Consider the following 22669-nt stretch of genomic DNA (forward strand, 5'->3'; position numbering starts at 1 on the left):
TCAGCCAACCACTCTGTCAGTCACCCAGTCAGCCAACCACTCTGTCAGTCACCCACCCAGCCAGCCACTCTGTCAGTCAGTCACCCAGCCAGCCACTCTGTCAGTCACCCAGCCAGCCACTCTGTCAGTTATTCACTCAGTAAGAGACATTCGATCTTCTTGGCCGGCGCCACTTATATGGTCCGGCAAAAACATACCACAACAAGAAATGTAATGTACCCAGTACTTCCAATTGCAATGTCATTACCTTTGTTTTTACAAAACAACCAGTGATCTTAAGTTGAAATAATATTTTACAAATTGTATTCAAAATGATATGAATGAGATAATGACAAAAGCAAGCTGTATATGAAAACAAAAAACAAGTCTGCTCACCATTATGATTATCAAATAATAACCAAGTCCATTCTCCTATCCTTCAATATGAAATGAATAATGGCAAGTTCATGTAGCTTGTCTTTTGGTTTTACATCCAAAATGTGTTCTTTATCGATTAAGATCAAAGCAAGGGCTGACAGCTGGGCCATTGCCATCCTTATGTACAGTACATTCACAGCTAAAAGTTAGCCAGTTAGCTGTGCTCAAGTGTGAGAAAACAAGATAAGGCTCGCTATTGTCTCTGAATTAGTAACGTATAATTACTCACCCATTGCAAGACAATTTGTGATTAGTTGATTCTACTGTCATTCCAAAATGCTGCTCCAATTGAAGTCAGTGACGATGGCTGGTGCCTTTTATTCAAAGCCTGAGAGCCTAGCCAATGAGCGTTGAGCACAGCTGAATAATTTCTACCAAGAGACTTCCAACAAAATATTCTGATTGTATATTTCTTTGTCTTGGATATTAACCCTTGTTTTTCCAACACCAACTGAAGCAATTCAATAGGAAGATCATTACAATTAAAACAAAAAATATTACGCCAAAGAAAACAAAATAGCAAATTATAATATATAAATATGTATATAGATATGTATCTACCCTTAGGCCCTCCCTGAGGGCATAGAGGGCCCTGACGGTGTTCCACTGCACATTCTTCAGCTTGTTTGTTTGATGTACTCTGATAGTCCATGTCTAACGCAGTATGGAAATGTATGACAATGTAACTAACATTATAATGTGTTCCTGTCATAAATGTACTGACATTTGCTGAAAGAGAAAAATGTAGTTTGGTGCACATATTCATCGTAACATGAGAGAAGTGATAGAAGTTATAAAAGTTCTTTATTTCATTCTGTTAATGCTTCCCTCTGTTGGTACTTCCCATGTAATCAGAACTCTGTCTGTCTGTCTGTCAGTCTGTCTGCATGTCTGTCTGTCTGTCTGCATGTCTGTCTGCATGTCTGTCTGTGTGTCTGCATGTCTGTCTGTCTGCATGTCTGTCTGTCTGTCTGCATGTCTGTAGTCTGTCTGCATGTCTGTCTGTCTGTCTGCATGTCTGTCAGTCTGTCTGCATGTCTGTCTGTCTGTCTGTCTGCATGTCTGTCAGTCTGTCTGCATGTCTGTCAGTCTGTCTGCATCTCTGTCTGTCTGCTTGTCTGTCTGTCTGTCTGCATGTCTGTCTGTCTGCTTGTCTGTCTGTCTGCTTGTCTGTCTGTCTGCTTGTCTGTCTGTCTGTCTGCATGTCTGTCTGTCTGCTTGTCTGTTTGTTGAAGTTATGTGTCAGCAGCATGCAAGCTCTGGGTTTCTGCCTTTGCCCATCCTATTAATGTAACCATTCATGATTGTTTACTCTGTGCCCAGGTTAGAGTGTACACGGGCCCATAGACAGAATTCCCATTGGGTTAGGTGGTAATAATAACCTTTGTATTAGCCAGATTGGTGATATATTGTCAACATTTTGGTCTGTTCCAGAGAGTAACTTAGGTATACCAAGAAGACTGCTCCTGGAAATGCTCCGGGAGGAGGATAATTATTATGTTATAATTATTATATTATGTAATTAACTGTAAAACGGTCTTCTGAGGTTTGGGATAAACAAAATAATTCACTGATGATTCAGGATGACAGGTTAATTCAGTCTGTAGTAGATCCAGTCTGTAGTAGATTCTGTCTGTAGTAGATTCCGTCTGTAGTAGATTCAGTCTGCAGTAGATTCAGTCTGCAGTAGATTCAGTCTGCAACAGAGCCAGTCAACAGTAAATCCAGTCTGCAGTAAATCCCTGGTGGATCCAATCATTTGTAGATCCAGTCTGCAGTAGATTTAGATCCTTATAATTGCATGCTACTGCAATAAGTGGGGAGCCATGGAAAAAAAGACTAGGGCCCTTTCTGTTTCTCTCTCTCACACTCTTCCATCTCTGTCTGCCTGTCTCTCCCTATCACTGTCTTTCCCTGTTACTGTCTGTCCCTCTCACTGTCTCTCCCGATCTCTTATTGTCTCTCTTTTCCTACTTCTTCCATTGTGTCTGTCTCTCTCTGTAAGGAATTGTTGATTCCTTGCTGTGATTATTTATGCCCCGTGAGGCGCCCACCTACAGAGGCCAGTAGCCATAGCAACATCACATCGGTGATACCCTCATAACCTGTGACATTACTTCCCGTTGGTCAAACGGTGGTTATCTGGTCAACAACCCGGGTACTGTCAACCATTTCCACACACTCCACTTCCTCTCTAGGCCCCTCCCCCTCCCCTCTGTCTCCTGGCCTACTAGTGGTTTTCTTGGCGGGTGGCAGGAAGGTGAGCAGTGTGGGCAGGAAGGCCAGGGTGTGGAGAGCAGAGCAGAATGCCGTCAGCGCTAGGCAACGGAAAAGCGAGCGGGTGAGGTTGGAGCGGACAGCTGCCAGGGGAAGCAGTGCTGCGATGTAGCAGATCAGCATCTGCAGCGCCGGGACGCCATGTCTCTCCAACGCCAGTCTGACCCACACTGTCCTACTGTCCCCACGGCCGGAGGAGAAGGTGGCCAACAGAGGAGCACAGCAGTCTGCCGAGTGACCCAGCGCCGAGATCAGACATAGGACAGACACACAGTCCAGTTCCACCCCACACAGAGTCATGAAACCCAGGACCCCAAATTGGACAGAAAGGAGGGTGAGGCTCAGCCAGACGGCCACTAGGGGCTCCACCACTGCCAGGGATGACAACCCCAACAGAAACAGCACAGCAATCAGGGAGTGGCGCAGGGGAGAGCTCACAGCTGTGGCATACCTAGAGACAGAAGAGAGGGAAAACAACAACAAAAATGACAGAGATGGAGAGAGAGACAGAAAGAGAAACAGATGGAGAGAAGAGATACAGAGAACAAAAGAGAGAAATGGAAAGAATGGGAAGAATAATGAGAGGAGGGTGTGGGGATGAAGAGAAATGAAGAGAGTAAATGACAACAAGACCCTACCAGTTAAATACTGTATTATTACTAACATAAAGACCCTACCAGTTAAATACTGTACTATTACTAACGTAAAGACAAGACCCTACCAGTTAAATACTGTATTATTACTAACATAAAGACAAGACCCTACCAGTTAAATACTGTATTATTACTAACATAAAGACAAGACCCTACCAGTTAAATACTGTATTATTACTAACATAAAGACCCTACCAGTTAAATACTGTATTATTACTAACATAAAGACAAGACCCTACCAGTTAAATACTGTATTATTACTAACATAAAGACAAGACCCTACCAGTTAAATACTGTATTATTACTAACATAAAGACAAGACCCTACCAGTTAAATACTGTACTATTAGTAACGTAAAGACAAGACCCTACCAGTTAAATACTGTACTATTAGTAACGTAAAGACCCTACCAGTTAAATACTGTATTATTACTAACATAAAGACAAGACCCTACCAGTTAAATACTGTATTATTACTAACATAAAGACAAGACCCTACCAGTTAAATACTGTACTATTAGTAACGTAAAGACAAGACCCTACCCGTTAAATACTGTACTATTAGTAACGTAAAGACCCTACCAGTTAAATACTGTATTATTACTAACATAAAGACAAGACCCTACCAGATAAATACTGTATTATTACTAACATAAAGACAAGACCCTACCAGTTAAATACTGTATTATTACTAACATAAAGACAAGACCCTACCAGTTAAATACTGTATTATTACTAACATAAAGACAAGACCCTACCAGTTAAATACTGTACTATTAGTAACGTAAAGACAAGACCCTACCCGTTAAATACTGTACTATTAGTAACGTAAAGACCCTACCAGTTAAATACTGTATTATTACTAACATAAAGACAAGACCCTACCAGATAAATACTGTATTATTACTAACATAAAGAAAAGACCCTACCAGTTAAATACTGTATTATTACTAACATAAAGACAAGACCCTACCAGTTAAATACTGTACTATTAGTAACGTAAAGACCCTACCAGTTAAATACTGTATTATTACTAACATAAAGACAAGACCCTACCAGATAAATACTGTATTATTACTAACATAAAGACAAGACCCTACCAGTTAAATACTGTATTATTACTAACATAAAGACAAGACCCTACCAGTTAAATACTGTACTATTAGTAATGTAAAGACAAGACCCTACCAGTTAAATACTGTACTATTAGTAATGTAAAGACCCTACCAGTTAAATACTGTACTATTACTAACGTAAAGACAAGACCCTACCAGTTAAATACTGTACTATTAGTAACATAAGGACAAGACCCTACCAGTTAAATACTGTACTATTACTAACGTAAAGACAAGACCCTACCAGTTAAATACTGTACTATTAGTAACATAAGGACAAGACCCTACCAGTTAAATACTGTACTATTAGTAACGTAAGGACAAGACCCTACCAGTAAAATACTGTACTATTACTAACATAAAGACAAGACCCTACCAGTAAAATACTGTACTATTACTAACATAAAGACAAGCATAAATAACCAGAAGAGAAATGAAGAGAGTAAATGACAACAAGGCCCTACCAGTTAATTATTGTACTATTACTAATGTAAAGACAAGCATAAATAACCAGAAGAAACATGCATTTAATGTTTGAGTTAATGTTTGAATTATTTATTTCTACAAAATAGTTTCGGAGTGCCTGAGATTCCCCATTTAAAATGTCTCGCCAGTCTTTTCGTTTTTTGTATTGACTTGTAATCTCTTCATACTTCATAGATTTAGACACTCATACTTCATAGATTTAGACACTCACACACCACCCTAAACCACCCTGGACTATTAAACCCTCATTACTATTCCCCACCCTAAACCACCCTGGACTATTAAACCCTCATTACTATTCCCCACTCTAAACCACTCTGGACTATTACAGTGTCAGTACTATTCCCCACTCTAAACCACTCTGGACTATTAAACCCTCATTACTATTCCCCACCCTAAACCACCCTGGACTATTAAACCCTCATTACTATTCCCCACTCTAAACCACACTGGACTATTACAGTGTCAGTACTATTCCCCCACTCTAAACTACTCTGGACTATTACAGTATCAGTACTATTCCCCACCCTAAACCACTCTGGACTATTACAGTGTCAGTACTATTCCCCCACTCTAAACCACTCTGGACTATTACAGTCTCAGTACTATTCCCCCACTCTAAACCACTCTGGACTATTACAGTCTCAGTACTATTCCCCACCCTAAACCACTCTGGACTATTACAGTCTCAGTACTATTCCCCACCCTAAACCACCCTGGACTACTACACTTGCAGTACTAATTACGAACCATAAACCATCCTGGAATTGCTAATACTATTTCGGTTTAATTTGGTGAGGGAAGAGAAATAGACAAGTTGTCAGGATCTTACACAGTGCCCCTCTCTCTTCCAAATAAACACACAAATAGCCTACCTGTCAAGGTAAACAAATGAAGGGTTGAAGATCAGGAAGCGGACCCGTGATGTCAGAGAAAGGCGCCTTAGTGTGTCTAAAAGGACAGACATCTCTTCCCTCTTGTTCTCTGTTGTCTTGGCAACCAGGAAGACACGAGAAGCAGCCATCTCTGGTTCCTCCCCTTCACCACGTTCAGCAAAGATGATGTCATCCGCAAAATGAGCAAATTGCGGCTGGCGAAGAAAGGAGAGGCGGAGCATTCGCGTGAAGCTCTCACGTGATTGGGTGGTGGTGGAAATATTCCTTTCTGTCAGGAACTCCAGATAGCTCTCCAGCCAGCTGATTCGCTGGAACCCTTTAACAATAATTGAATAAACAACAGCATTTACATTCACATAAAAATAATACTAATACACCAGTATCTAATGAACTATGTGTGTGTATATTAGTGCTAGATTGAAATGGGAATTTTCGGTTTATAATTGTTTTTCATTATCGGAGTGAAAAACTTAGTGATAAAGTTAAGTCTTTTCATATGTAAAAAAAGTATCCAGTTGTTGTCATAAGTTTGCATATCCTGGCAGAAACTGTGACATCTGTGGCCTTTTTACAGACACATAAGGTGACCAAGAAAGTTTTCAGCCAAAATTGCCAGAAGAATTGTTTGGGATACAAGAAAAACACACATGTAACCTCAGGAGAAATATAGACTGCTCTGGAAAAAGATGGTGAGGTTGTTTAACACAATAAGAGGATACTTGAACATAACTGCATGGTTGAACTGCATGGTTGAGTTGCCAGAAAGAAGCCTTTACTGTGCCAGTGCCACAAAAAAGCCCAGTTACAATATGCCCAACAACACCTTGACACGCCACACAGCTTCTGGCACACTGTAATTTGGACTTGACAAGACCAAAATAGAGCTTTATGGTCACAACCATAAGCATTATGTTTGGAGAGGGATCAACAAGGCCTATAGTGAACAGAATACCATCCCCACTGTGAAGCATGGTGGTGGCTCACTGATGTTTTGGGGGTGTGTGAGCTCTAAAGGCACAGGGAATCTTGTGAAAACGGATGGCAAGATGAATGCAGCATGTTATCAGAAAATACTGACAGACAATTTGCATTCTTCTGCACGACAATGACCCTAAGCACAAGGCCAAGTTGACCCTCCAGTGGTTACAGCAGAAAAAAGTGAAGGTTCTGCAGTGGCCATCACTGTCTCCTGACCTTAATATCATCGAGCCACTCTAGGGAGATCTCAAACGTGCGGTTCATGCAAGACGACCAAAGACTTTACATGACCTGGAGGCATTTTGCCAAGACGAATGGGCAGCTATACCACCTGCAAGAATTTGGGGCCTCATAGACAACTATTACAAAAGACTGCATGCTGACATTGATGCTAAAGGGGGCAATACACAGTATTAAGAACTAAGGGTATGCAGACTTTTGAACAGGGGTCAGTAAAAAAAATTCTTCGTTGCCATGTTTTGTTTTATGACTGTGCCATTCTGTTATGACACACAATTGAATGTGAATCCCATAAGAAATAAAAGACATGTTTTGCCTGTTCACTCATGTTTAGTTTACAAATGGTACATACAGCTCCTAAAATTGCACCTTATTCTTTCCTTTCCAAAAAAGTTGAAAAGGAATGTTTTGAGTGAGGAATAGAAGCGTTCAATTTGCAGTGGTCTCTTAATTTTAACCCTTCTATTCCTCAATGAAAGGAAAGAAAATGGTGCAGTGGTCAAAATGTTTTCAGGAGCTGTATATTACCAATTCTCCAAGGCAAACTTTTGAGCACACCTGTATATCACACTGTTACAGAAATGTTAATTTAACTCATCTATTGAACTGGGGGAGGCCAAGATGGGGATGTAACAAGTCAGCTTCTATATGAGCTCTTGTTACTTCAATTCTATAGTATGCATTGTTTATAGCAGTTAACTAAAGTTTAGTAGGTATAAAGTGAAGAAGTAATTTATTCTATGAATTTGATTGTTAAGTTATTTCTGCTTTGCAAAGATGCCTAAATCGGTTCAGAAAAGAGAGTGTACCTATCATAGAAACAAAATGTAGCACTCCTGCGAGCGACCATAACAATGGTTAGGGATAGGGTTATGGTTAGGGGGTAGCGTTAGGGTTAGGGTGCGAATGGATTGGGTTAGGGTTAGGTTTAGGGTGCGAGTGGATTGTGAAGATTTCTCTCCATTACCAGTTACACCAAGTAAGCCTCCAATTGCCAAAAAAACAACTATATCTCATGTTGGTTCGGTCAATGCACTTAATTCAGATGATGCCGTTCGCGCTCTAGTTGAGGCTTCTTTGGGCAAATGTTGATCACCTCTGCATGCAAGTTTTCCTTTTCCACTTCAGATACACCACACAGCATCTCCATAAAGGATAAATTGAGAAAATGTATCTGTATCGAAGTAAAGGATCTGAATGAGAATATTATCAGCATTAAAAAATGTATGGAGAGAAGTGAGGAAAATAAAATATATTAACGGAGTGTCCAAATTGGAACGTTATGGTCAATGGTGGAACTTAAAGGGACCGTATGTAAGAAATCTATTTCAATTAATCATAAAATGGCCCTGATGTGTCACTAGACATTAAGAAATCATGTTCATTTCAAATACTTATATCACTGACAACAGTAGTCTGGCCAGGATATTGTCATTTAAAAGTGAGAGTTGCAGCCCTCAACTGATGTTGTATGTTGTGTTTTGGCCTGATGTGCCACCCTCCACCTATCTACCAATCACGAAGTCAGTAGTGTTTTGGGATCCGGGTTGCCAGCTCTGCTCTAACCTACCCTAACTCGGATAAATAATGTCTAACGTTATGAAATCTAAAAGACCTTGTTATAATTCCGAAATACGTCATGACAAAGTCCGAAATAAAACAAGAATTTGTATAGGAGATGCCTTTGAAAGATGGAGATGGCTGAAAACGGAGAAATATTTGAAGACAGACGCCAACATTGCTAATTTTCTCCTGGACAGGTAAGATTAATCTATGTTTGACTAACTTGTACTTGATGTCAATGGACATTTCATATATTCATGACAGTCTAACAAAGTTATGCAGGTTCGTGCAAAGTAACGTTACGTTAGCTCATATGGACGTATGCTAACATTAGCAATGCATTATCAGAGTCCGTTCCTCTGTCCTTATGCTGAGACGCTGAGGAAAACAACATTAGCACGCCCATTATGGCAATGAAACGTAATTGAGACAGAAGCCTAACTCAAAATAAACATTCTCTACCTTTTGGGCTATGCACTATGTTAGTGTTGGTTTGGAAGCACTAGGCACAATTCCAAGGTAAAATAACTTTTTCTAATGTCCATAACACTAATGAAAAGCACAGTGTAGCCTATGATGTTAAAAAACTTTGTCCCACTTGGAACGTTTTGTAGCCTACTTGTTTTTCATGGAAGTTCTACAGCCAAAAATAGTAGAATGTCATGTAATCTTTCACATCACATATTTTAGCGTTATGGACGTGTGCTGCAGGGTATGTAAAAAAATACAGCTGGCCGTTTTCACTTATAGCGTCAGCTAAATGAATAGCTGTGCCTTTGATATCGGTTACACATAGTGACATAGGCTTGTGCTTGTACTTACGTTAATGACAGATACCTAACGTTACAAGTTAGACGAACAGCTACTGTTCTAACAATGTACTGTCACATATGAGCATACATCTTTATGATTATATTTGACTAATGACAATTAGTAAATTTTTGCAATGCATAATTACTTTGCAAAATATCTCTTTTTCTGTTAATTAAGCATAAACATAATTAACAGAAAAAAAACTTACTGTGTACGACTTGTCGTCACTTGTCATTGGAAGCTCGTAGAAGCAGCCTACGTTTCTGCTGAATCCTGCAGCTTGTCTGGCAACCTCGAGTCAGGGGGGAGGGGGAGGGGATACACCGCTATACAGTATTTTTAAAGTGATTGCAGTACCAATTTTGGCCACAATCCTACATACGGTTCCTTTAAGGCTGGCTGGTATATCTGAAGTGGAAAAGGAAAACGTGCGTGCAGAAGTGATCAACATTTGCCCAAAGGTGCTTCCGGAAGAAAAGGGGAAGCCTCCTGATGCCATTGATGGGGAAACAGCGAAATGATGACCCGAAGCCTCGTGGTATCATCCTAAGATTTATCTCCCAGAGGCACAGGGATGCAGTTTGGAAGGCTGCAAAGAATAACAGTTTCCTGCAGAGCAAGGGACTGCACTTCACAGAGGACTTGACTAAGGAGGACAGAGAAAATAAACAAAAACTGTGGCCCATGATAAAGAAGGCCCGCAAAGATGGGAAAGCTGCCTTCTTCGTGGGAGGTACAGGTTTTATAAACGGTTCAGAAATTCTTCTATACTCATAATTTCCTTTATTGCGGTGGAGTGATCTCTTCTAATTTCTCAGGTTCACTGGAGTGTTGGAGTTATCTGGCAGAACATACAGTCTACTCCCCTTTCTGTTTCTGTGTTATTTACACTTCTTTATCGCTGCTATGATGATTGAAATGCATTTAATGTCTCAGGAATTAACTTGTGGAAAACAGAAGAGAAAATGTTTGTAAGTTAACTCAGGTTTTTTGTTTACCTAGCCTATATTGACTGGGTCATGACCGAAAGAACTAGATTGCGGGTACAAGCAGCCGAAATAGGTTTTCTCAAAAGGGTGGCTGGTGTCTCCCTTAGGGATAGGGTGAGAAGCTCAGTCATCCGTGAGGAACTCAGAGTAGAGCCGGTGCTCCTTTGCATCGAAAGGAGCCAGTTGAGGTGGTTCGGGCATCTGGTAAGGATGCCCCCTGGACGTCTCCCTAGGGAGGTGTTCCAGGCACGTCCAGTTGGGACGAGACCTCGGGGTAGGCCCAGGACTAGGTGGAGAGATATATCTTAACACTGGCCTGGGAACACCTCGGGATCCCCCAGTCAGAGCTGGCAAATGTAGCTCAGGAAGGGGAAGTTTGGGTTCCCCTGCTGGAGCTGCTGCCCCTGCGACCCAAAACCGGATGAGTGGATGAAGATGAAAATGGAATTGCTTGATGATTAATGGCTTTATTCTGTTTTTGGATTTCTAGAAGGCTTTTGACACTGTGGAGCATCAGATTGTTTTGTAATGTTTGATGAAATTTGGATTTGGTTAATACGTTTATACAGCTATTAAAACTCTATAAATACTAATAGTTCTATTAAATTAATGAGTTGTTTAGAGGTATTAGGCAGGGATGCCCCACCTCCCCTTTTTCTATTAGTGGCTCAGTTGTTGGCAGACCATATTAAATCTAGTGCAGTGAAAGGTATATCCCTACTTGGCAAATAACTAGTAATGATGCAGCTGGCAGATTACACCACACTATTTCTGAAGAATGAGTCTAATTCCTGTGGCTATAAAAGCAATTAAGGAATTCTCAGAGGCGTTTCGTCTGCCTTTGAATATTAATAAATGTGAACTAGTGTCTGTAAAGGAGAGCTCTTCCTCTTTGCTATATAATATTCCAATTTAATAATTAAGTTGTGGTTTTGGAAAGAACATAGAAGAATCTGCTCAAATGTATCTCCTGTTATAAAAAAACCTCTAAGAAAACTTTATCAATGGCTATTAGGAGATCTTTTGCTGAGAGGCAGGGTATTAATTTCTAAGACAGATGCAATCTTGCGTTTGACATGTGGCTTTGGCGTTGCATCTTGATAATAAGCTACTAAAGGAGATTGACAAAATGTTGTTCAATTTCATTTAGAAAAATAAGACACATTATATAAGAAAAACAGTTGTCATGAATTCATATGAAAATGGTGGACTAGATTTCTTTGATTTTTGTAAAAAAAAAATAGTCCTTTTTGATTGGAATACTATACCTCTCCATGTGTTGTCTAATCTTGTTGGCTTAAACTTTCTTCTTGTTGGTTACTATGATATTTACAAAATTCCTTTAAAATGATCTGCGTATCATCGACAGGTTTTTTGGCATGGACTCTCATATACAAACAATTTTTCACCTCATAAATATTTTATTGTGAATAACAATTTTGTACAAACACAAATCTCTCTTTATGGATAATTGATTCTGAAAAAATATTTTGCTGTTAGATCAGTTATTTAATAAGAATGGTTTTCATTTTTCCTATCAAAAGTTTCTCTCTAAATATGGGATTCCTGTAACACTAGGGAATTATGCAAGTCTTTAGCGCGATGCCCACTGGTGTTTATATGCTTTTTTAATCTCAACCCAGGATTACACTACAAACAATTGTCCTCTGTACAAAATCATGTAACAGACTCTTCCATAGGCAACATGTTTAGAAATAATAACAGTTAAATTAGAGTGTTGTTTCAGAGAGATATTACTAAGGTACCTTATGTTATTCCTTACTGGAATTGATTTGTGGCTGATATAGTTTGGAAGAAAGTCTGGCTTTTACCTGATTTATACTTAGTTACCAATAAAGTGAAGGAAATTTCCTTTAAACCCATCCATTGATGCTATTCAGCCAAGAGCTATATCATTTTCTTTTTTAAGAAAGCAGATGGAATGCACTGGTTACTGATAATATGCATGAGGGGAATGCTAACGGTACTGTTTTTAGTCACATATTTGTATTTAGCTAACTCTCTAGCAGCTCTTTGTTAGCAATTAAGGAAGTTTGTAAATGAAAAAAAATGAAAAAAGAAATGAAAATACAAGATCTCCTCAATAAAATCAAAAATAAATGAATTTGAATAAATTTCCAAGTTTCATAGTCAACTTATAGACAGCATCCCAAACAAACCAGGACTACAATAGACACAGTATTGAGCAGTTTAAACATGTATGGTTCAATATCACCATACAAAACATGCCAAATTGTTATCCTTCAAATCATGATTACAATTCACTGTGTTGTGTAATGTTCAAGTTATTTAGTTAGCTAGCTAGTTAACAATCAGTATCCAGTCTGAGGGAGTGACTGGGCCTCTTTATCACCCTCCCCTGTGTTACTGACCACTGTCCCTGTTCCTCTTTATCACCCTCACCTTTGTTACTGATCGCTGTCCCTGTTCCTCTTTAACACCCTCACCTGTGTTACTGATCACTGTCCCTGTTCCTCTTTATCACCCTCAACTGTGCCAGTGATCACTGTCCCTGTTCCTCTTTATCACCCTCACCTGTGTTCCTGATGACTGTCCCAGTTCCTCTTTATCACCCTCACATGTGTTCCTGATGACTGTCCCTGTTCCTCTTTATCACCCTCACCTGTGTTCCTGATGACTGTCCCTGTTCCTCTTTATCACCCTCACATGTGTTACTGACCACTGTCCCTGTTCCTCTTTATCACCCTCACCTGTGTTACTGATCGCTGTCCCTGTTCCTCTTTAACACCCTCACCTGTGTTACTGATCACTGTCCCTGTTCCTCTTTATCACCCTCAACTGTGCCAGTGATCACTGTCCCTGTTCCTCTTTATCACCCTCACCTGTGTTCCTGATGACTGTCCCAGTTCCTCTTTATCACCCTCACATGTGTTCCTGATGACTGTCCCTGTTCCTCTTTATCACCCTCACCTGTGTTCCTGATGACTGTCCCTGTTCCTCTTTATCACCCTCACATGTGTTCCTGATGACTGTCCCAGTTCCTCTTTATCACCCTCACATGTGTTCCTGATGACTGTCCCAGTTCCTCTTTATCACCCTCACCTGTGTTACTGATCACTGTCCCAGTTCCTCTTTATCACCCTCACCTGTGTTACTGATCACTGTCCCTGTTCCTCTTTATCACCCTCAACTGTGCCAGTGATCACTGTCCCAGTTCCTCTTTATCACCCTCCCCTGTGTTACTGACCACTGTCCCTGTTCCTCTTTATCACCCTCACCTGTGTTACTGATCGCTGTCCCTGTTCCTCTTTAACACCCTCACCTGTGTTACTGATCACTGTCCCTGTTCCTCTTTATCACCCTCAACTGTGCCAGTGATCACTGTCCCTGTTCCTCTTTATCACCCTCACCTGTGTTACTGATCGCTTTCCCTGTTCCTCTTTATCACCCTCACCTGTGTTACTGATGACTGTCCCTGTTCCTCTTTAACACCCTCAACTGTGCCAGTGATCACTGTCCCTGTTCCTCTTTATCACCCTCACCTGTGTTACTGATCACTGTCCCTGTTCCTCTTTATCACCCTCACCTGTGTTACTGATCGCTGTCCCTGTTCCTCTTTAACACCCTCACCTGTGTTACTGATGACTGTCCCTGTTCCTCTTTAACACCCTCAACTGTGCCAGTGATCACTGTCCCTGTTCCTCTTTATCACCCTCACCTGTGTTACTGATCACTGTCCCTGTTCCTCTTTATCACCCTCACCTGTGTTACTGATCGCTGTCCCTGTTCCTCTTTATCACCCTCACCTGTGTTACTGATCACTGTCCCTGTTCCTCTTTATCACCCTCACCTGTGTAACTGATCACTCACTGTCCTAGTTTCTTATTTCCTTTTGTCTTTTTTGTTGATCATTGTTTTGGATTTCATTCATATTTTAAAAGTTGTTCTGTTTTGTAAAATTCGTTTTTATTCTCTATATTTGTATGTGAAAGAAGGCATGGGTTACTTAGTTACTGGGTTACTAGGTTACTGGGTCCTCTTGATTCTGGGTTGGAGGTTTACTACCTTTAGCATACTCCAACAGATCTCTCTGTACCGAGGCATTCCAGTAGGGGGCGCTCTCATAGATGTAGAACCCAATCACAGGGGAGTAGGATGAGAAGTAGCGCTGCTGGGCGCGAGCGTACAATAATGTTCCTGTATCCATAGCAACCAGAGAACTAGGGTCGGAGCCCTGGCTCACCTGCAACACGTTGGACAGTATAGTTATATATTCACATGATCATTTTGGTAATTTAGTCACATTACATTAGAAATAGACAAATCTAGTGTAGAACCTCATTATTGGCATATCAAACAGCAATTTTGAAATGTTTCTTCTTTTACAAAGTAATCATTTGATGTTTGATCATTCGACAGTGTTGATCATTTGATCATTTGACAATGTTTTATGATTGTTGGTGTCATGAAAATGTTATCAAGTGTGTTATGGAATAGCATTTCTGAAACGTATGCGTCGGTATTTCTATTTTTAGCTAAAAAATACAACCCCCATTATTGGTAATTGACCCCAGTTATTGGACGCATTACAGTGTTCTTCAGTTTTATTGTATTTCCTGTATGGAGTGGCTGAAGAAACTTCAAATTCAAGATTGAGTGCCTGTGTTTGCTGTGTAGTGTCAGTGTTTGTATTTTGTGTGTGTCTGTGTGTTTGTTACCTGTAGGAAGCCCATCAGTCCAAAGGAGATGTAGATGAGGTATAACAAAACCACAAAGGGTTTTACATATGTATTGGTGATCCAATCTCCATAGCAACGTCGCACGCAGCCTAGCAACAAGTGTGAGTCCCGGGGTCGCAGATCAGAGCTGGTGGTTGGGTTGTGTGTATTTGATGGGTGTGTGTGACTGTGGGTAGTGTTTGGAGTGTGTGTGTGACCGTGGGTAGTGTTTGGAGTGTGTGTCTGACCGTGGGATGTGTTTGGAGTGTGTGTCTGACCGTGGGATGTGTTTGGAGTGTGATCGTGACTGTGGGTAGTGTTTGGAGTGTGTGTATGACCGTGGGTAGCGTTTGGTATGTGTGTGTGAGTAAGTATGGAATTTGAAGTAAGTGTTTGTGCGTGAGAAGCATTAGGTGTGTGTATAGCGTTGTGTGTGTGTGTATCATCCTGGTAGCGTGTGTACATGAGGCAGCGGTACCAGCGTGGCTTGGAGTCCAGGGCTCCCTTCTTGGGGACACGTCGACAGAAACATCCATGCCTGTACCCTGTCTCCAGGTAACCTGTGGCAACCAGACAGGCAGCATAGAAAGACAGGGTGTAGAGATAACCAACGGTAACACCCAGGGCAGCACAACGACAGAACAACCGGACAGCCTCCAGGTTGGTGAGAGGAGATGCAGCCAGACCAAGAGTCACCTGTAAACACAAACACAACAGGTAATGAAAATACCCCAGACCAACACATTCATAAAATACCCCAAACCAACACATTCATAAAATAACCCAGACTAACATATTCATAAAATACCCCGGAGCAACACATTCATAAAATACCCCAGATCAACGCATTAATAAACTATAATACCCCAGACCAACACCTTACCAATATACACCAAACCAGTAGATTCATAATACATCAACAGATTAATAGAATACCTCAGACCAACAGATAAGGACCTCAAACTAATAGATTATTAGAATACCCCAGACCAGTAGATTAAAATAGACAGAATTGCGAGAAAACAAAATTCAGTGCTTCTTGAAAGTACTACCCCACAGGGATGGTCATAATCTTTTGTAGAAATTATTAACATATACAGTGGGGAGAACAAGTATTTGATACACTGCTGATTTTGCAGGGTTTCCCACTTACAAAGCATGTAGAAGTCTGTAATTTTTATCATAGGTACTCTTCAACTGTGAGTGACAGAATCTAAAACAAAAATCCAGAAAATCACATTGTATGATTTTTAAGTAATTAATTTGCATTGTATTGCATGACATAAGTATTTGATACATCAAAAAAGCAGAACCGTATCGCTCGACACATTCTAAACCCACAAACTGTCAGCTAGACCCGATTCCAACAAAATTACTTAGCTTTTAAAAAGGTATTTGTCTTAATCACGAGGGTATTATGATCATAGTAGAGCTAATCAGGTATTTAGTCACTTCACTAACAAACAGAAACCAGATATCAAGGTTGTGACAACTCTACGCTACTTGATCACAGGGAAAATACAGTTATGCAGCGCAGACGAACTACGTATATCTCAGTCATCTGTCAGTAGAATATAACATCAAACAATGAATGCCCTGCCCAGACCCCATATCGTCCAACAACTCATACAGCTTCCTCTTGATGTTCGCCAGCTACAAGGAAACAAAGTCAAATTCATGGCCATAGCTGGATCATCTGGTGTAATCGCAGCTATGCAGTTAGGTCCAAATATAATTGGACTGACACAAGTTTTGTTATTTGGACTGTTTACCAAAATATATTCAAGTTACAGTTAAATAATGAATATGAGCTTAAAGTGCAGTCTCTCAGCTTTAATTTGAGGGTAATCGCATCCAAATTGTAGGAAGGGTTTAAGAATTACAGCTCTTTAATATGTAAAACCCCTCTTTTCAAGGGACCAAAAGTAATTGGAAAATTGACTCAAAAGCTGTTTCATTGACAGGTGTGGGCTATTTCTTCGTTATTTCTTCATCAATTAAGCAGCTAAAAGGTCTGGAGTTTATTCCAGGTGTGGCATTCACATTTGGAAGCTGTTGCTGTGAACCCACAACATGCGATCAAAGGAGCTCTCAATGCAAGTGAAACAGGCCATCCTTAGGCTGCAAAAAAGCATCCAAATCAACAGTTTGGTACATTTTGTGTTGCTCTGCAACACAAAACAGCCTTATCACCAATGGAAAATCAGTCATGGATGATCGTAGGATCCTTTCTCTGGTAAAGAAAAACACCTTCATAACATCTAACCTAGTGAAGAACACTCTCAAAAAGCTAGGAATATCCAAGTCTACCATAAAGAGAAGACCTCATAAGAGTAAATACAGAGGGTTCACCACAAGGTGCAATCCATTCATAAGCCTCAAGAATAGAAAGGCCAGATTTGACTTTGCCAAGAAACATCTAAAATAGCCATCCCAGTTCTGGAACAGCATTCTTTGGACAGATGAAACTAAGATGAACCTGTACCAGAATGATGGGAAGAAAAAAGTATGTAGAAGGCTTGGAACAGCTCATGATCCGAAGCATACCACATCTCCTGTAAAACACGGTGGAGGCAGTGTGATGACATGGGCATACATGGCTTCCAATGGCACTGGGTCACTAATGTTTATTGAAGATGACAGAAGACAGAAGCAGCCAAATGAATTCTGAAGTTTATAGGGATAAATTGTCTGCTCAGATTCAACCAAATTCACCGAAGTTGATTGGACGGCACTTAATTTTACAGATAGACTGTGACCCAGTACATACTGCAAAAGCAACTCAGGAGTTTTTAAGGCCAATAAGTGGAATATTCTGCAGTGACTGAGTCAATCACCTGACCTTAACCTGATCGAGCATGCATTTCACTTGCTAAAGACAACTTAAGGCAGAAAGACCCACAAACAAACAACAACTGAAGACAGCTAAAGTAAAGGCCTGGCAAAGCATCACAAAGGAGGAAACCCAGCGTTTGGTGATGGTCATGCGTTCCATGCTTCAAGCAGTCATTGCCTGTAATTACATTTACATTTGAGCCCCTGAAATAAGGGGACTGTGTATGAATGGTTGCAATTCCTAAACGTTTCATACAATATTTTGTTGAACCCCTTGAATTAAAGCTGAAAGTCTGCATTTCAATTGCATCTTGGTTGTTTAATTTCAAATCCATTGTGATTTGAAATTACAGAGGTAAAATTATGAAAATCTTGAAATTTTCTTTCCAAATATTTCCCGATCTAACTGTAGATGGGACACCAAAAAAGATGAACACGCATTTCTTTACAAGCTGCCAGACATGTAAGAGGCTGACAATTAGCTGAACATGTCTTGACTAGTCAGTATATCATTCTTGTTTTCATGTTTAATCAGTAACACATAGCCTACATTCTTATTTTAATATCTTTATTTCAATATGGCAACATGACACATTTTTCAGCAGTATTGCTATGATGAATTCACTGACAGAGACCCCTCCCCTATCACTGTGGGTACAGTAAAAAAAGAACACGACATCCATAGCGACAAGGTCAATCCCGCCCTTTATATTAGCTTAAGATTTCTCCCCATTCCTTAGTAAAAGTTGTTCTCAGCAGCTTTGTGAATAGGTTTTAAAAGGAAATTATGACCCCAGGTTTCTTGTCTTTATCAGAATCCCTCACAAACTATTTCCTTAAGATCCCTTTTATTGATTCATTTGGTACACACTAATTTACACCCTTGATTCTACTTAACTAGTTTATTTCACCAATAAAACTGGGGTTCACTTATTTTTGCACCGGCACTAATTCCTTTTTTGCTTAGTTTTATTTCCTCTAAACCAAAATATGGAATTGGTTACTGTGAACCTGTTATGTCAGATAAAAAAAGACTGGTTCTGATTAAAGAAAGATTTAGCACTGAGAACATCTATAATTGCCCAAGGGGTTCACATCCTTTCAAGCAGCACTGTAGATATACACACAAACTGTTTTGTGTGTATTCTGTTTTCCCTTTTATTTATCATGTTTTCGTTTTCAGTTCTGTATTGATTTTCCTAGTCAAGCTTGTGTTCTGTTTTGTTGTGTTTTTTAACGTAACTCTGTCTTTCATTCTTGTTCATTGATTGCACCTGTGTTAATTACTCACCTGGTGTCATCAGCTCCTTGTTTAGTTTATCAGCTCCTCTTCTGCCTACCCTTGACTACGATCCTAGACTTATCCTTCTGGATTGTTCACCTGCCTGTTTGCCTACCTGTGTATGACTATTGCCTACCTGTATATGACCATTGCCTACCTGTGTATGACTATTGCCTACCTATATATGACCATTGCCTACCTGTGTATGACTATTGCCTACCTGTATATGACCATTTCCTACCTGTGTATGACCATCGCCTACCTGTGTATGACCATCGCCTACCTGTATATGACCACTGCCTACCTGTGTATGCCCACTGCCTACCTGTATGTGACCATTGCCTATGTGTGTCCTCGATTCCTGCCTTTTGCTTTGGTGCAATAAACACCTGCCGGGCTCTGCGCGTGAATCTAGACCACTGTCTCCCTGAGTATTCATTACACAAACACACTAAACATAAACACACCACACTGACCTGGTGAAGTAGTGTTCCACCTGAGTAACGCAGCATGACATCAGAGAACACACTAGCTACACGCTCCTTAACATGTTGGTCCTCACGTGTTCGTCTCCATGATGACAGCATCTCAAAAGTGCCAAATAATCCATGACCTGGAAATACACAAACACATACATAAGTGATATGTGATATTGTGTTGTGTGAACATTCTGTGTTTGTGGGTCAGATGGCATTCACGTCTGTAGTCGTCATGATACATGTGACACCTTAGTGACAAAGAACCCCCCTGAAATAAAACGTCATAAACATAGTTTCTCACATGCATAAAAAACACAGGTTTAGACTAACAGTGAAATGAGATAATGGCCCTTCTCTAACAGTGAGACAAATAGGAAGAAGAGATAAAAATTAAAAGACGGATATAAAACAGAAAAACTAAGATTATAAAATAGTTAGATGAAGTCAAAACAATAATAAAAAAACAGTAAGACCAAGGAATTAAAAAAAAAGTTTTTTCACTCATCATTGTCTTAATACACTTCGGTTGGCATCCAGAAGGGCCAGATATTAGTTAATGTTAATACATAAAAGACTGTTCTATAGACACTTCCAAATCAGCTTACCTCAAAAATAAACTGGAAAATCATCAGTTATCAAATTCGCTGTCAGGTCTGGATAGTCCTTGAGATACCATCGCCATATACCTCATACTGTGCTCATAAGGATATTAAAATGTTTGATGAATTAACTTTTTATTGTTTATTGTGATTTCTTAATGTGTATTATATATACAGTGGATATAAAAAGTCTACACACCCCTGTGAAAATGCCAGTTTTTTGTGATGTAAAAGAATGAGACAAGATAAATCGTCAGAACTTTTCCACTTTTAATGTGACCTATAATGTGAACTATTCAGTTGAAAAACAAACAGAAATCTTCGAGGGGGGGAAGAATAAAAATAAAAACCTTACAATAACCTGGTTGCATAAGTGTGCATACCCTCTTATAACTGGGGATGTGGCTATGTTCAGAATTAACCAATCACATTCAAACTCATGTTAAATAGAAGTCATTACACACCTGCCATCATTTAAAGTGACTCTGATTAATCACAAATAAAGTTCAACTGTTCTAGTAGGATTTTCCTGACATTTTCTTAGTTGCATCTCAGATCAAAAGCCATGGTCCGCAGAGAGCTTCTAAAGCATCAGAGGGATCTCATTGTTGAAAGATATCAGTCAGGAGAAGGGTACAAAATAATTTCCAAAGCATTAGACATACCATGGAACACAGTGAAGCCAAGAACTGGACGTCCCTCCAAAATTTATGAAAAGACAAGAAGAAAACAGGTCAGGGAGGCTTCCAAGAGGCCAACAGCAACAATAAAGGAACTGCAGGAATTTCTGGCTAGTACTGGCTGTGTGCTACATGTTACAACAATCTCCCGCATTCTTTGTATGAATGGGCTATGGGGTAGGGTGGCAGGACGGAAGCCTTTTCTTACAAAGAAAAACATCCAAGCCCGGCTGAAGTTTGCAAAAACAAACCCCCCAAAAGCATGTGGGAAAACGTGTTATGGTCTGATGAAACCAAGGTTGAACTTTTTTGCCATAATTCCAAAAGGTATGTTTGGCGCAAAAACCATACTGCACATCACCCAAAGAACACCATACCCACAGTGAAGCATGGTGGTGGCAGCATCATGCTTTGGGGCTGTTTTCCTTCATCTGTGGGCTGATCTGAAGAGGGCTGTGCACAGGAGATGTCCTCACAATCTGACAGATTTGGAGCGCTTTTGCAAAGAAGAGTGGGCAAATATTGCCACATCAAGATGTGCCATGCTAATAGACTCCTACCCAAAAAGACTGAGTGCTGTAATAAAATCAAAAAGTTCTTCAACAAAGTATTAGTTTGTGTAAGCACACTTATGCAACCAGATTTTTTTTTTTATGTTTCCCCCTCAAAGATTTCAGGTTGTTTTTCAATTGAATTGTTCACGTTAAAGGTCACATTAAAGGTGGAAAAAGTTCTGACATGATATATCTTTGTCTCATTCTTTTACATCACAAGAACCTGGCATTTTAACAGGGGTGTGTAGATTTTTATATCCAATATATATATATATATTCATAAACTACTCCACTTCATAAACTAGTTAATATATATATATAGTTAATATATATATTAACTGATTATTTTACATTTTATTATGTATTTTATATTTGTGTGTTTTTCTTTTGTCTTTTAGATTATTGCTGTAAACAGGGTGCAACTGGAAATGAGTCACAGCTTGATAAGTAAAATAAAATAAATCATGAATATGCCACCCCTTTGGAGTAGTTTATGAATCTTAATTTGACCAGGTATATTGACAGAAAACTTGCGCCAGAAAAGTGCAGTTCTTTTTCTGGTACACTAGGGAACTAAGGAAAAGATGCATGTAGGGAAAATGTGCACAACTGAAAATACAAAAGAGAGTAGTTGCAGTAGCAGTTAAATACATTGACTGGAACTGTTCTTCAATAGATTTTTAGGAGCAACGTCTAATTACCATATTGTAAATGAAAAGTGTTTATTTCAATTACAAATTAAATTAATACAATATTACTCCCTTCGCTACATTTCTTTACAATTCAGTTACTTTTAATCACATACAATATGGTGCAGTAGGTTACTGTAGTCCTTAAGGAAAATACTGTAAGAATGAGTGTTATCACATTCTGTGCAGGGCCTCCCTCTGATAGGGCCACATTGTCACCCCCGTCTCAGCCCCAAGGTCTTAAGCTGATAAATTATTGTGCCGGGGGAGTAGGGTCAGTTCTCCTTCTCCACTATAAATCCTTGTAGATCTAAGGAATGCATTTTCTAAATGTTCCCTTTCTCCTGCCCTGTTTTAAACTCAGGAGAACATAAGGTCTTGACCCACAACTCCGGAGTCTTGAAAGATTTGTTGCTGTCCCTGTC

At 39.8% G+C, this 22669-nt stretch overlaps 1 protein-coding gene across 3 annotated transcripts in view; it reads right to left on the reverse strand.

Moving 5' to 3' along the window:
* Window positions 1–1599: 1599 nt before the first annotated feature.
* ptchd1 (patched domain containing 1) overlaps window positions 1600–22669 on the reverse strand; it is a 52128-nt gene continuing 31058 nt past the window's right edge. For all 3 annotated transcript variants that reach the window (XM_029116340.2, XM_029116341.2, XM_029116339.2), the window contains 5 exons: window positions 19720–19856; window positions 15127–15822; window positions 14474–14651; window positions 5823–6159; window positions 1600–3145 (listed from right to left, as the gene is read on the reverse strand). In XM_029116340.2, the coding sequence (XP_028972173.1) occupies window positions 2545–3145; window positions 5823–6159; window positions 14474–14651; window positions 15127–15822; window positions 19720–19856 (1949 nt within the window). In that variant the 3' untranslated portion in view covers window positions 1600–2544. The remainder of the gene's footprint in view (window positions 3146–5822; window positions 6160–14473; window positions 14652–15126; window positions 15823–19719; window positions 19857–22669) is intronic.

This window comes from Esox lucius, chromosome 21, assembly GCF_011004845.1.
Source record: "Esox lucius isolate fEsoLuc1 chromosome 21, fEsoLuc1.pri, whole genome shotgun sequence".
Lineage (NCBI taxonomy): Eukaryota > Metazoa > Chordata > Actinopteri > Esociformes > Esocidae > Esox > Esox lucius.